The sequence below is a fragment of the Microtus pennsylvanicus genome, chromosome 4 (genome assembly GCF_037038515.1).
Source record: "Microtus pennsylvanicus isolate mMicPen1 chromosome 4, mMicPen1.hap1, whole genome shotgun sequence".
Classification (NCBI taxonomy): Eukaryota; Metazoa; Chordata; class Mammalia; order Rodentia; family Cricetidae; genus Microtus; species Microtus pennsylvanicus.
The window spans coordinates 132,412,559-132,428,003 of NC_134582.1; the positions used below are offsets into that span (position 1 = coordinate 132,412,559).

The following is a 15,445-nucleotide window of genomic DNA, read 5'->3' on the forward strand; positions in this document are numbered from 1 at the left end:
GAGGCTGCAGATCTAATGTTAACTCCATGATAAGAAAATAAAAGAGTTCCCTTAAAAACGATTTTAATTCCCTCTGCGATTGTGTAGACAGCTGTGTAGCTTGGTCTATTTGTGGAACTCCTGGTAATTGGAGCAGGGAAAGTCCCTGGTGTTTTGGCTGGCTCTTGGGAATCTTGTCCTCATGCTGGATTGCCTTGCCCAGACTGAATACAGGGAGAGGTGCTGGTCTTTATGGTAGCTTGATAGGTCATGCTTTACTGATGCACAGGGGAGGACTGCCCCTTTCTGAGTAAGTATGGAGTGGATGGGGAGAGGGGAGGAGGGAGGAAGGAGTGAGAGAAGCAAGGGGGAGGCTGCGTTGGGATATAAAACTAATGAATGAATGAATAAAATAAAATTATTTTAAAGCTGGTCATGGTGGTGCACACCTAGCACTGGAGAGGTAGAAGCAGGTGGATCTCCTTGAGTTCAAGGCCAGTCTGGTCTACATAGCTATTCAATATAATACTTGAAGTTCTAGCCAGAGCAATCAAACAACAAAAGGAGATCAATGGGATCCAAATTAGAAAGGAAGAAGACAAACTTTCGTATTTGCAGATAATATGATAGTATACATAAGTGACTCAAAAATTCTGCTAGGGAACTCCTACAGTGGATAAACACCTTCATTAATGTGATGGGATATAAGATTAGCTCAAAAAATCAGCATCCCTCCTATATACAAGTGATAAATTGCCTGAGAAAGAAATCTGAAGAACATCACCCCTCATAATACTCACAAGTGTTATAAAACACCCTAGGGTAATTCTGGCCAAATAATGAAAGACCTGTATGGCAAGAACCTTAAGTCCTTGAAGAAATAAATTGAAGAAGATAGAGAACAGAAATATTTCCTACGCTCTTGGTTAGGTAGGATCAACATAATAAAAATGGCAATCTTACCTAAAATAGTCTACAGATTCAGTGTAATCCCTTTCAAAATACCAACACAATTTCACAGATCTCAAAAGAATAATAATCAACTTCATATGGGAAAACAAAACACAGGATAGCCAAAACAATCCTGTACAATAAAGAAACAATTTCTGACTTCAAACTCTACTATGCAACTATAGTAGTAAAAACAGTTTGTTCTGGCATAAAAACAGGTGCATGGATCAATGGAATCAAATTGAAGACCATCACATTATTCCACACATCTATTAACACCTATTTTTTGAAAAAGAAGCCAAAATTGCACAATGGAAAAAAAGAAAACATCTTCAACAAATGGTGCTGGCATAACTGAGTGTCGACATGTGGAAGAATGCAAATAGATCCACACTTATTGCTGTGCACAAAACTCCAGGTGAATCAAAACCTCAACATAAATCAAAACCTCAAATTCAATTACACTGAACCTAATAGAAGAGAAAGTTGGAAGTAGCCTTGAATGTTTTGGAACAGAAGACCACTTCCTAAATATAGCACCAGTAGCATGGACACTGAGAGTAACAATTAATAAATTGGAACTCCTGCAACTCAAAAGCTGTAAGGCTAAGGACACCATAAATAAGACAAAAATAGCGGATTAAAGAATGGGAAAGGATCTTTACCAACCCCAAATCTGACAGATGGCGGATCTCCAAAATATATAAAGAACTCCAGAACTAGATATCAAAATACAAAATAATTTAATTTAAAAATGAAGTAGAGATCCAAACAGAATTCTCAACAAAGGAATCTCTAATGGCTGAAAAACACTCAATATCCTTAGTCATCAAGCAAATGCAAATCAAAATGACTTTGAGATACCATCTTTTACCTATCAGAATGTCTAAGATCAAAAACACTGATGACACTCTATGTTGGAGAGGATGTGGAGTAAGAGGTACCACTCCTCCAGTGCTGGTTGGATTGCAAACTTGGACAGTCCCTTTGGAAATCAGTATGGTATTTTCTCAGAAAATTGAGAATCAGTCTACCTCAAGACCCAGTAATACCACTCTTGGGCTTATATCCAAAGGTTTCTTAATCATACCACAAGAACACTTGCTCAACTATGTTTATAGCAGCATTATTTATAATAGCCAGAACCTGGAATAAAACTAGATGCCCCTCACCTGAATAGTGGATAATGAAAATGTGGTACATCTACACAATGGAGTATAACTCAGTTGAAAAAAAATGACATTATAACATTTACAGGCAAATGGATAGAACTAAAGAAAAATCATCCTGAGGGAGGTAACCCAGACCCTGAAAGACAAACATGTATGTACTTACTCTTAAGTGGATACTAGATGTAAAGCAAAAAATAACCAGACTACAACCCATAGTTCCAAAGAGGCTTGGTAACAAGGAGGATCCTACGAGGAACATACATGGGGGGCCCTAGGAAGGGAAAATAGGTAAGATCTCCTGGGAAAATTGGGGGGGGAGGATTGGGGAAGGGGGAAGAACATGAGTGAACAGGATGGTTGAGTTGGGGGAGGGATGAAGAGGGAGAGCTATGAAAGAAATATCTTGACTGAGGAAGCTATTATGAGGTTAGTGAAAAAGCTGGCACTAGGGAAGTTCCCAGGAATCCACAAGGATGACCCCAGTTAAGACCCTAAGCAATGGTGGAGAGGGTGCCTGAACTGACCATCCCCTGCTATCATATTGGTGACTACCCTAATTGTCATCATAGAATTTCCATCCAGTAGCTGATAAAAGCAGATGCAGAGATCCACAGCCAAGCACTGGGCTGAACTCCTAGAGTACAGTTGAGGAGAGGGAAGAGGGATTAGATGAGCAAGGGCGGTAAAAATCACGATGGGGAAACTCACTCACAGAGACTGCTGACCTGAACTAGGGGAAGCTCGTGAACTCTGGACTGACAGCTGGGGACCCTGTTTGGATCTGAACTAGGCCTTCTGAATGTGGGTAACAGTTGTGTGGTGTGGTCTGTTTGTGGGGCCCTTGGCAGTGGGACCAGAATTTATGCCTGGTTTATGAGCTGTCTTTTTGAGCCCATTCCCAATGGTAGAATTCCATGATTAGCCTTGATACAAGGGGGAGGAGTTTTTCCTGTCTTAACTTGATATGCCAGGCTTTGTAGACTCCCCAAGGGAGTCCTTACCTTCTCTGAGGAATGGATGGGGGTGGGGAAAGGCAGAGAGGAGTGGGAGGAGGGGAGGGAGAGTGGAACTGTGGTTGGTACATAAACTGAATAAATTTTTTTAAATTTTATTTTTAAAACAATCTTTTTCTCATTTTACATATCAATCCCAGTTCCCACTCCCTTCCCTCCTCCTGATCCTCCACCTTCTCCCGACTCCACCCCCTATCAACTCCTCAGAGAGGGTAAGGCTTTTCATTGGAGCCAACAATGTCTGACACATCACTTTGAGGCAGGACCAAAGCCCTATCTAGGCCAAGCAAAGTATCCAGGCAAAGAGAATGGGCTCCAAAAAGCCTGTTCAAGTGCTGGGGATAAATCTTGGTACTACTTCCCGTGGTCCCACAGACTGCCCCAGCTACATTCAGAGTGCCTAGTTTGGTCCTATGCAGGGTTCCCCACCGTCAGTCCAAAGTCAGTGAGCTCCCACCAGCCCAGGTCAGTTGTTTCTGTGGGTATCCCCATGGTAGTCTTGACCTCTTTGCTCACATGTCCACTCCCCCCTCTCTTCGACTGGACTCTGGAAGCTCTGCCTAGTGCTTAGCTGTGGATCTCTATATCTGTTTCTATCAGTTGCTAGAAGAAGGCTCTATGATGACAATTAAGGTAGTCATTAATCTGATTACAGGGTAAAGCCATTTCAGGCACCCTCTTCGCTATTGCTTAGGGGCTTAGCAAAGGCCATCCTTGTGGATTCATGGGAATTTCCCTGGTGCTAGGTTTCTTACTAACCCTATAATGGCTCCCTCAATCAAGTAATCTTTTTTTTTTTTTTTTGCTCTCCCTCTTTGTCCTCCCCCAGTCTCAGCCATTCCTTTCCCTTATGATCTCCTTTTCCCTCTCTCAATATTATCAACTCCCAATTTTCTCAGGAGATCTTGTCTATTTCCCCTTCTCAGGGGGATCTATGCATGTCTTTCTTAGGGTTCTCCTTGTTACCTAGCTTCTCTGGGGTCATTGACTATAGGCTGGTTATTCTTTGCTTTGTGTCTAATACCCACTTTTGAGTGAGTGCATAGCTTTTTACTTTGTCTTTCTTGGTCTGGGTTACCTCCCTCAGGATGGTTTTTCCTATTTCATTCCATTTGCCTTCAATTTTTAAGATGTCATTGTATTCTACTGCTGAGTAGTACTTCACTGTAAAATGTATCACATTTTCTTTATCCGTTCTTTGATTGAGGGGCATCTAGGTTGTTTCCAGGTTTTGGCTATCATGAATAAAGAGGCTATGAACACATTTGAGCAAATGTCCTTGTGGTATGAGTGCGCGTACCTTGGGTAAAGAGTGATATTGTGATTTTGCTGGTCTTGAGGTAGATTGAGTCTTGAGGGGGAAACTGTGGTTGGTATGTAAAATGAATAAAAAAGTAAAAAAGAGAGAGAGAGAGAGAGAGAGAGAGAGAGAGAGAGAGAGAGAGAGAGAGCTGTCAGAGTCTCCTGTAACTCAGACCCTAACACACACACACACACACACACACACACAGAGAGAGAGAGAGAGAGAGAGAGAGAGAGAGAGAGAGAGAGAGAGATAAGGCATTGGGTTTGTTTGGGTTTTTCTCTTCTAGCCAAAGCACACCATTCACTTATGGACTGAGAGATGAATTCAAGGACAGCCTTCAGTAGATGTGCCAAATTAGGTCAAGGACCATTTTCTAAACCTTTGTCTTTAGTAAAGGCTTATGTAACTTAAAGGGTTTGAATGAATTACAGGCTAGCTCAGAAGGCTAGCTCTGTGAAGGATACGGTTTTCCTTTACTACAAAGAATATGTTCTCCTCATAGACTTTGTTCTACTTTGTATATTGTATATGTAAGCTGTAGTAGCAAAATATCTTCCAAATGTCAATGTAACTCTTTAGATGTTTCAGGTTCCAACCAAATGCGACAGTTACTCACTTTTCATTAATTATATTTTAATCTGACATAGAAAGGCCCAGAAGATTCACAGACAGCTGAGCTACCCATTGGCGATGTGCCAACCTCCAACAGAAAATGTGAGTCTCAATTTTACAGTTAAAATTTAAATATAAAAAGTGAAACAGAAAGTTATATCTGTTTTTAAACAAATATGTCAAAACGAGCATGATTGAATAGTGCATCTCTATTTCACGATGAAAAGGTTTGCAATAAGTTCTTGGCAAATATCCATTCTTGTCTCCCTTTTAAGAATACCACATGCCAATATTAACTCTATTCCATTCTTTACAATTGATTTCTTCAATTATTTAATGTCACTTTCTGAAATCTTCAATTAGTATATATACATTTGTATTTTCTATGGTTCTTCGAAAATCAGGCTTCGATGGTCTTCCAGACCTTTCATTCACTATTACTTTTGGAGTTACATTTTTATTTTCTCTTGTGATTCATCTCATTTGTTGCACTGTCAATGAAATGGCAGCATCCCAGTCAGTGGCTTTGTGCACATCTTATTTATTTGCCTGATAGTTAACTATCAATGCTTATTTCTATGATTTTTCCAGTTAACTAATTTTTGTTATTGGAAGAAAGATTTTATGTGAGATGGGGTCTCACCACTAGTCAAACTGTCCTGGAACTCTTTATGTAGGCCGGTTGACCTGTCACTCATGACAACCCTCCTGCCTCGGCCTCCCAAGTTCTGGGCATACAGTCATGAGCCATCATGCTTGGTTTGTTTCTGTTATTTCTGAATTTCAGTTATGTACTTTATAAGTTCATTTTTCTTTCCTTAGTTTATGGATAATTGAAGTTTGTGTTTGGTGTGATTTTCATCAGCTGCTTTTATACCTGCCCTTTTCTAATTTTTGTTACTTTTCTGTAACAAAAGTGTCATAATGTTTAAATGCTAGCCAGTCTTGACTAGCTAGTCCAATTCTACCATAGTAAATTAGGTGAGCAAGTATAAAAGTTATCATGAAACCCTTCTTATGTGCCAGGTACTGTGGTAAACATTTGGTATGGATTACTTCACTTGATTCTCCCCTAGCACAATAAAGTTAAGAGTAAGTATTCCTAAGTTATACAAAGGAAGAAACCAGTTGTTGGAGAGGTTACACGGCTAGTGAGGCTCTAGCATCCACAAGCAAAGAAAACGCTATTGTATCAAAATTTCCTTGTGGTCATTCATGCATACATAGATGGATTCTCTCAAGTTTTTATTCAAGATGTACTTTGGGGAGCTGAAGCTGCAGCTCAGTGGTAAAACATTTTCTTAGCATGTTTATAACCCTGAATGTGATCACCAGCATGAACAAAATAGTCTGAAGCTGTGCTATGATTGAGGCTGTGTGTATGTACTGGAGAATAGAACAGGCATGTGTTCACTGTCTGTAGTTTGCCATGTAGCTTGGAATCTAATAAGAATAAATACGTATTGCTACTATCAATATTACTATAACAGTACTTGCTTTGTTCTAGCTATACTGTCTTGTAATTTGCTAATTTGATTTAAAAATATGTAATTTCATACTCTTTACAATTCTGCTTCCAAGATGTTGTTTAATTCTTTTGTAAATATATTTTTAACTTTTTTTATATATGTGAATATATTTTCTGCATGTATGTCTGTGCTCCTCATGAGTGAGGTGCTCTTAGTGGTCAGAGGAGGGTATCAGATCCCCTAGACCTGGAGTTAAAGATGGTTATGAGCCACCATATAGGACCTGGGAAACAAAGTTGGGTCCTCTGGAAGAGTAGCTAGTGTTTGTAACTGCAGAGCCATCTCTACAAGAGGTCAAGGATACTATTTAATCTTTGTATAAATTTTAGTTCCAGTATGAATTTGGAATATTTGGCACCTAGCAGGTCTATGTCAGACTTTGTTGGTTTTACTTTTGAAATAAAAGGGGAGAGGGATATGCCAAGTCAAATTAGGAGCAGAATGTGGAAACCACACCAGGGAGCAACAGCCTTTTCATGCAAATAATCCTCCCACTGCAGGTATCATGCATAACATACAAATGAACAGCGAACAAATCCAAATTAAAACACTCAGCTGCTGTTTGCCGGGAAAATACTGAGTTAGCTTTGACTTTGTGATCCGTTCTTTCATATTGCCTCATTGGTAGGGCTCAACTTTTCTTTCAAAAGACAGGATGTGAAAATCCTCTCCACAATCTGATTTAAATAAACAAAACCACTAATCAGATTAGTTCTAGCCCACGCTTCATGGTGGAAAATCTCAGTTCAGACATGTGTGACTCTGTGCCAGGAACACGAAAAAAGGTGAAATATTACATTTTGGTGTCAAGTATATTAAACCATCAGCAAATGCTATCTTCCATTAAATGCATGAATGATCTTGCTAAACATGCATAGGCGCATGGTGTGTAGCTTGTGGTTTGCATGCAAATGTTTATTTGCTTTGTGTCTTCTTACACTGTGACATTTATAAACCTGTAACCAGAGATAATAAAGTAATAAACAATGAAAATAGGCCACACAGTTTTCTAGAAAGGGTTAGAGCACAGAAAATCTTGCATTTGTATGCATTCTATTAGGATCAAACCTGCATGTAGGCAAAAGGAAAACATAAGGCTTTATTTGTAGGCAGCTGTGCCTTAATATACCACTTTAAATTATATTATAAAAAGGAATTTGTTGTTGAAAACTGCAGGAGCATCAAAGTGACATAGTGTCGTTAGAGGCTGAGACCTTTCAGGCAGTGTTGGAGTGAACCTCCTGAATCCAAAAATTTGGTATTTATCCTGTGTGTTTATGATCACTTCCGGAACTTTCTCCAGTTTTAACAAAGGATTAAAAAAGTTAGTAAACCCTGAAAAAGGTGAAAATTTGTTCTATACTCTTCTTTTTCATATGGGAGATTAAACCTAGTCCCTCATACAGCCAGACAAGAACTCTACCACTGAAATTATATAACCTGACACATTAACTCAATTCTTGATATTTACAAACATGTATGGGCTTTAGAAGTAAATTACATAGGCCATCTTTGTAGCACAGTTAATGCAGCTATCTCCTGCTTGAAAACAGGAACTTTGTTCATCACTTGTTTAAGTATACAGTGTTTCGTCTCACTCACTGTCCTACTGCAAAGTACAGCACAATTGGTCAATATCTGAGAAACTAACCTCTGCCTGTTTCCACCACTTATTCAGAAAACATTCACAGTGATAGTGGCAGCAGCTTCTGCTTACACCACTTCCACAGCATGTTTGAAGCAGAGGAATAAAGCTTTAATCTGCGGTTATTGGTAAATGTCTATTGTTATTGACTAAAATAACCCAGGGAGCTTACTGTTAGAACATGTATTATTCTCAAAGTACTTTTTTGGTTAGTTGCTCAAATCTGTAACTAGGTTGAGTTATGAAATTTTTAATAGAATTTTTTCTATTAAAATGCAAGCCCATTATGATAATTTTTAACAACTACTAAGCAGATACTGAGCACAATAGAACATAACCCTATGTAAAAAAAACGTCTCTTTATTTTGTTCAGTGTTTAGCTGGTCTGGTACTAAAAGTTATTTTGCAAAAAGACAGTACAGTGAGTAAAGCTGCAAAGATAATTTGGGAGCCAGAAAAGTTGATTGTGATTCCGTTTGCAGACACGGTTGGGGGGTAAAGAAGGCAGTTTAGGAGGGTCGTTAATCACAGTCAGGTCAGGCAGCGCAGTGATCTCATGATGACAGAAATTACACTGAGCAGACCGGTGCAGGAGCATCAGGGTCAGAGCAGCAGCTCTGGATGCTCATCAGCACGCCAGTGGTACCCCACGGGGAGAGTTAACTCAGTCCACGAACAGTGCTATGCTCTAACACATTTCCTTATGTGGGTAATTTATAGATGATAAAAATTTCTTTTCCAATGTCTGTAACATGAAAAGCCAAAGTCAAGGAGAGGCAAGGTCCCCCATTCTGGCTCACTGATAGTGTTTTCTCACTGTGCCCTCTCATGGCAAGCAGGATAGAGCAGAAGCCCCAGCTCAACACCTAACAACTTCCCTAAGGCTGTACTGCCCCATAGCATCACATCAGAAAGTCAAGTTCCAACATATGAATGATGTGAGGGTCATCAGCATCGTGCATGCAGCAGGCTTCTTAGGTTATCTTAGAATGCTTACAAAGACCATGGCAGGAAAGGCACTGGGAGCATTTTAGGGGTTTGTAGCACTGCTTTAGGGTTCATCTTTGACATGTGCATTAGTTCCTTTTCTATTCCTGCAATAAAATGCCATGACCAAGGCAACTTATAAAAGAAGACATTTAGTTGTACTTATGACTTCGGAGAGTTAGAGTCCATGATGGTGGAAGAAGAACATGATGGCAGGAACAGCAGAAAGCTCATATCTCAAATCACAGTAGAAGGTAGAGGGGAGCACCCAGAATAAAACAAAGACTGTCCCCAGTGACACCTCCTCTAGAGGAGTCATGTCTTCCAACTGTTACCAGGGAATTTCACCAACTGGGGACCAAACATTCAAACATACGAGCCTGTGGGGTCCATTCTCATCCAAATCATGCTAGCTTAATTCAATTAAATGAAGAAACCAAATATCAGCACATAATTTATTTTATGATTGGTCAAAGCACTTAAAAAATATAGTGATCATTTTGAGTTTATTGGGTACCACATTTCATTTCCGGTTCTGGCTTATCTTTAATTCTGAATATGACAGGGCTGTTTGATGAGGTGCAATGTAAGAATGTCAGGGCGAATGGGAAAGGTGTTGGGAGGGGAAGGAACCCATGATATCTGTAGCTCTTTATTAATACTTCTCATTCCTTCTTTAGGCAAAACTGTCAGTTTATTGGCAATCATGATACTGGTTGGGGACAGCCTGCACAATTTTGCAGATGGCCTAGTAATAGGGACAGCCTTCTCCTCTTCATTGGAGTCAGGAATAACCACAACAATTGCTATTTTGTGTCATGAAATTCCACATGAAATGGGTAAGTGTTCCCGCTTCTTGAGGGTGTCCAAGTTTATCCCCACCAATAGTTTGCTTGGCTTCTTCTCTAGACTTTAAAACAGAGAAACATTATATTTCAATCACTTTCAATTTTTAGTTTATTTAATTCATAAGCAAATCAAATCAAAACAAAAACCAACCAACTAGGCAAGCAAATGCATTGACCTTTAGATAAAGCTTAAGAGGGTTCCTTATCTTCTTTCCCAGGGTCGAGAATTGTGCCTCACATATTCCAGCTAATTCAATATAGAAGAGAGTCATCCAGAGAAGTCTTATTCTAAAGAACTTTGGCAAAGTTCACAAAATCTTGCATGTTAATCATAGTAAACATGTTAAGAGAGAAATCATTGTGTCAGAAAACGGGCCTGTGAGATAAAACATCATTCAAATTAAAATGAGAACATGAGTTAACCCGATTAATACAGAATAATTAAAGCTCAGCATAAAATTGAAGCAACAGGTATATGGTATCAGATACACAGAGGACTTTTATTATATAAATTTAGTATCCAACCTTGTACACCAATCCCTAGGAACCAAGACTGAATAAAATAGAGATTTCAGAAACAGGGCTAGGATTAGTGCAGGGGGTGCTGCTTACATAGGTGGTCTATAGAGAGGGAGACCTCTACCCAATTAGCCTTTAATTGTCATTTTGACACAGCCTACAGCCACCTCAGAAGGGTGCATACATTGATGGCTTGGCTAGAGGAGGTTGGTGTCCTCTAGACATGGCTATGAGGGACTGTCTTCATTGACGGGCTAGGAGAGCCTAGCCCATGGTGGGCAGCACCATTCCCTGACAAGGTGGTCCTAAGCTGTATAAGAAAGCTAGCTAAGTATGAATGGAGTGCGTCAGCAAGCAGCATCCTTCCAAGGTCTTGATTGAATTGCTGCTCTGACTTCCTCAGTGATGTACTGTGGCATGAAAATATAATACAAAATAAATCCTTTCCTCCCATAGGTTTTCAGCCAGAGTGTTTAATCAGAGCAAGAACGAAGAAAGTAGGACAGGCTCATTCTTTCTGCTTTCAATTTCAAGTTTGCGTTGTCCCATGGGTCAGCCATGCCCTCTTGTGATCAATCTCCATTCCCCAAAGTCCCATTTCCAAGTTATTACTGACCCACTTTAGCTAAGGTCCTTTCTGAGTCCAGCGAAATTGAAACGCTATGGCCATGTGTTAACTGCACTAGTGGTGTGGTACTTGACCTTCAACCTCAACTCATGGGGCCGTGTAGCAGTATGCAGCAGGCCAGTATGGTGCCATCGTGAGCTATTTCTGGGACCGGTTATGCAATGGAATTTGTGAATAGAGCCCCACATGTAATCTCTATTCAATTTCAGCCTCTATTTGGTGATGAGACTGAACACTAGACCGTCTAGATTTGCAGGTAAAATCTTCTGGCACAGAGGTATGGAAAGAAGGGTATGCTCTGACTCTGATCATTGCATAAAAGCGTTTTCTAAAGAAAGGGCTCAATTCTCAAATCAACATTTGAAGGATTTAAAAATCTCTAATTCAGCTGTCTTTCTCTTTCCTTACATTACACTCCAAGAAAGTAAGCCATAAAAGCCTGTATAGCATCACAATTCTCCCAGCAAGGATCCAGACCAAAGCAACAACAGAAATGAACTAAGAAACTCCAGGCTAGAGGATACCTTCACTTTGCATTTTTCTGAGCTGAAAATGCTGCAGGGTATCAGAGACTGGAGAATGTGTCACAGACCTCTCTGGAAGGGCTATATTTAGAAAAAGAAATACATTGATTTTGAGCCTCAAATCAACGGGGCTGCGAGCCTCAGAGGTGTAGGGGGTTGTGTTTTACTAACTGATCATTCATCTTTACTTTCCAAATCAGTTCTGTTTGCCCAATTCAGAACCAACTAATAGTACATTAATTTGTCAAAAGCATCTTCAAATAAGTGATGGTGACTTCCCTCTCCCTGCCCAAACTCCAGGAGACTTCGCTGTACTCTTAAGCTCAGGACTCTCCATCAGGACTGCCATCCTAATGAACTTTCTAAGTGCCCTGACCGCCTTCATAGGACTGTACATCGGTCTCTCTGTGTCTGCTGATCCATGTGTCCAAGACTGGATCTTAACAGTGACTGCTGGAATGTTCTTATATTTATCCTTGGTGGAGATGGTAAGATTTCTGGGTTTTCTATTTTGTTTTGCTAACACCAAAAATGTAAAAACCAATGAAAAACAAGAGAAAAAAATCAACTAAAGGGAAGAGTGGTAGGAGCTGAAGAATGTAGATAGATAGATAGATAGATAGATAGATAGATAGATAGATAGATAGATAGATAAGTAAATACTCCGTGGAAGCCAAGAAAGCAAGTTGTAGGCAGAGGACACATCACTCAAGACTCAGAAAATGCTGATGTTCTGACGGTGAGCTGAGAGGAAGGTGCCCTCTGTCATAGTCCTCAACTGGGCAACAGATCAGTGTCGCAATGTTCCATCTGTACAAAATGCCTAGACTTGTAGCTAAAATGGAACGTTCTCTCACACAGCCATCCTGCCTATATAATGCACAACGGTTGAACCAACATTTGTCAGTAGATTCATAAATGTTGGACTTAGTTAACCAACCATATGCTCTAAAAGTATGATTTTATTTTTGAATATGGAAGGACTTATGAAGTAAGAAAGATTATGATAGCTTTTGCTGTGTAAAACTGCAATATAATTCCTTAAGAGATCTTTGTTAATAATAATAAAAACTTGCTCACTAATTTTCATTCTCTATAATATTATTTTTTTAAAAAAATAGACCCTGGAAAAATTTCCTCACTCTTCCCCTGCCCACTTCCTTGCTTGTTTTTTGTGTTCCCTCCTTCTATCCTCTTCTCTTTATTTTCTTGGTGGCTAGCATGCACAGAGCCCCAAAGTCAGTGCTCAGTACTACAAAAGCTGGGCATGGTGGTGCACACCTGTTATCCCAGCACTTAGGAGATGGAGGCAAATGATGAGGAGTTAAAATTTATCCTTGATGCATAAGCCTAAACTACAGGCTTTGTCTCAAAAACCAAAGCAAAAGTTTTTAGAGTAAAACATTAATTATCAACCCATATTGTGAGTTAGAAGGCAGCAAAAAGAAAAAAAAGAAAATAAATGAATGGTTAAGTCAGCCTGAACAAAAGCAACTTCTGTTATTCCCTGTATCCTGGAGAAGATAAAGCAAAATAAACAGCCTTGAAGGTGATTTGTGGAGCAGATCCTTAGGGATTGACTAGCGAAGCGGCAGAACCAAGTTATTTACTGTCTAGGAAGTAAGTACAGAGAGCTGTTTCATGAGAAAAAATAAGGGAACAAGAAGTGGAGCGTCTACAACCAGAGGACCAGAGCATCCTGAAGGCAGATTTCAGAGAGGTTCCCATGGCAAGTGCCAAATTGAAGCCTGTGCTTCTGAACTCGGGCAGCTTTTCTGAATGACTGAGAGTTAACTGGACAAAGCCAACACCGGGCATGCTCTGTGTTTACAGATGTTTAAAAACATTATTTGCCATGCTAAGCAAACATTTTCATTTTGATAATGAAGCTAAAAGTGGATCAAATGGTACCTCTGACCTCTGTCTCCCAACCCAAGGTCACCGTCGCTCCCGTGTTCCTTCTGAGATAAGGAATCCAGATTTCTAACCTTTTCTAAGTTGGAAAACACACCACCACTTCCCATCAAATGATGTGAGCTCCCCATTGTTCAAATGTTCTGTCGGTCTTCAAGTTCACTTCTAAGCCTCCAGCTTCAGTGTTCTCTTTTGTCCTCTATGGGTCAGTACAGTATTCCTTTGAAGGTCATTTTGTTTTTTCACCTAGATTGAATTGCTCTTGAAAGTATGATGTGTGTGTGTGTGTGTGTGTGTGTGCGAAGTCAATCCCTTTTCTTTGTTGGTTATATATTCCTCCAATCAAGATCTGGGAAGATTATTTGTCCCATCTGTCGTGTGGCAGCCTAAGCTAATGCTGTCATTTTCTTGCCTCTGTTTTTGCTGTATATACATAAGGGTAAGGAGAGAGCAAGGTGGCTGAGAGCTTAGGCGAGCCCAGCTAGCATAAATTTTGACCTTACTGCAACTCACCATTGGCCAAAGAGAAGCCAGCTTCCTGGCAAGAAGACAGGAAAGAAAATCCTGTGAATTTCCTGGGGCGGCTTCTAAAATCCAGGTCGCTTGCTCTCACGGCCCTCAGAGTAAATTCTAAACAAATACAGCTCTTTCACATAGCGGCGACTTTAACTGTTGCTGTTCTCTGGAGCTGTGCCAAAGAAAATAGTCTGTCATTTAAAAAGAGGAGCGCATGGCTCCGAGACTGTGTAACAACAAAGAAAAGAAATGAGAGAAACAGAAGGGTTGAGGGATTATCTTAGGGTAGCGTAGTTCGCTAATCACCAGGCACCTTCCTGGGAAAGTTAATGTGAAAAGAGAAGCTATGTGTTTGGCTTTTTGTTTCAAAGAAATGGAACTCCTAAAGAGAAGGGACTGTGGGCAAGAAGGGGCCATTAGCAATGGGGTCAAGTTAGAAGAACGTCTTCCCTAGGGAAAACTGCCAGCCTTCATTCTCCCAAGAGGGGTGGCCTTATACAAATACATGGACTGCAAGTTGTGTTCAGTCCTTTCTAAAAGACATGAAGAGCTCTGTGTGGCCAGGGAAGAATCAACATTCTGGTATGAAGCCTGGTGTCCCAACTGGATTTTCCTCAAAGAAAGGACAAAAAAATTACATGAGAATAATTCATTTAGGACGAGACCCAAAGCAAAGAGCAGGAGGAGGGAGCCAGAGAATGAGACAATTCATCAGAACAGGGCTTCTATTAAGTTGATGGCTGCATGTTCCACCACCCAGAACCTTCTGAAGCTTAAAGCGTGCCTCATAGGTCTTTTTACCTGAGACAGGAAGGAGGCTCTCTGTCTGTCTCTGTCTCTCTATCTCTCTGTCTCTCCATCTCTCTGTCTCTTTATCTCACTTTCTTTCTCTTCTCTTTCTGTCTCTGTCTCTCCATCTCTGTGTGTGTGTTGGAGGTCAGAAGTCAACTGCAGGTGTTATTCCTCAGAAAGAGTCTATCTTGTTTTTGTGGCAGGGTCACTCACTGTAAGTTGGGGCTCACTGATTAGGCTAAGTTGGCTGGATAGCAAGGCCCAGGGCTGTACTTCTCTATGCCTCCCAGTGCTTGGATCACAAGTGCACACCTCTGAACCTGTCTTCTATATGGGTACTAGGGATGGCCCTTAGGTGCTAGGCTTGGGCGGCAAGCATTTCACCAATGGGATTTCCCCTCAGCTTTGAAAGAAGGTGTGATTTATGGGCCTTTCTCCCATTGCCCAGAGATATTTATATTGGCCTTCTTTCTCTACACTTCTGCACTTGAATGACAAAGTTGTTTCTAC

General features: G+C 40.4%; 1 protein-coding gene across 3 annotated transcripts in view; it reads left to right on the forward strand.

Moving 5' to 3' along the window:
- The window catches only part of Slc39a12 (solute carrier family 39 member 12), an 87,422-nt gene that overhangs the window by 51,883 nt on the left and 20,094 nt on the right, over positions 1-15,445 (forward strand). For all 3 annotated transcript variants that reach the window (XR_012910420.1, XM_075970535.1, XM_075970537.1), the window contains exons 10-12: positions 5,069-5,135; positions 9,875-10,033; positions 12,014-12,201. Coding sequence is in view for 2 of the 3 variants with exons in the window: in XM_075970535.1 (XP_075826650.1) it covers positions 5,069-5,135; positions 9,875-10,033; positions 12,014-12,201 (414 nt within the window). In the remaining variant the exon portion in view is untranslated. The remainder of the gene's footprint in view (positions 1-5,068; positions 5,136-9,874; positions 10,034-12,013; positions 12,202-15,445) is intronic.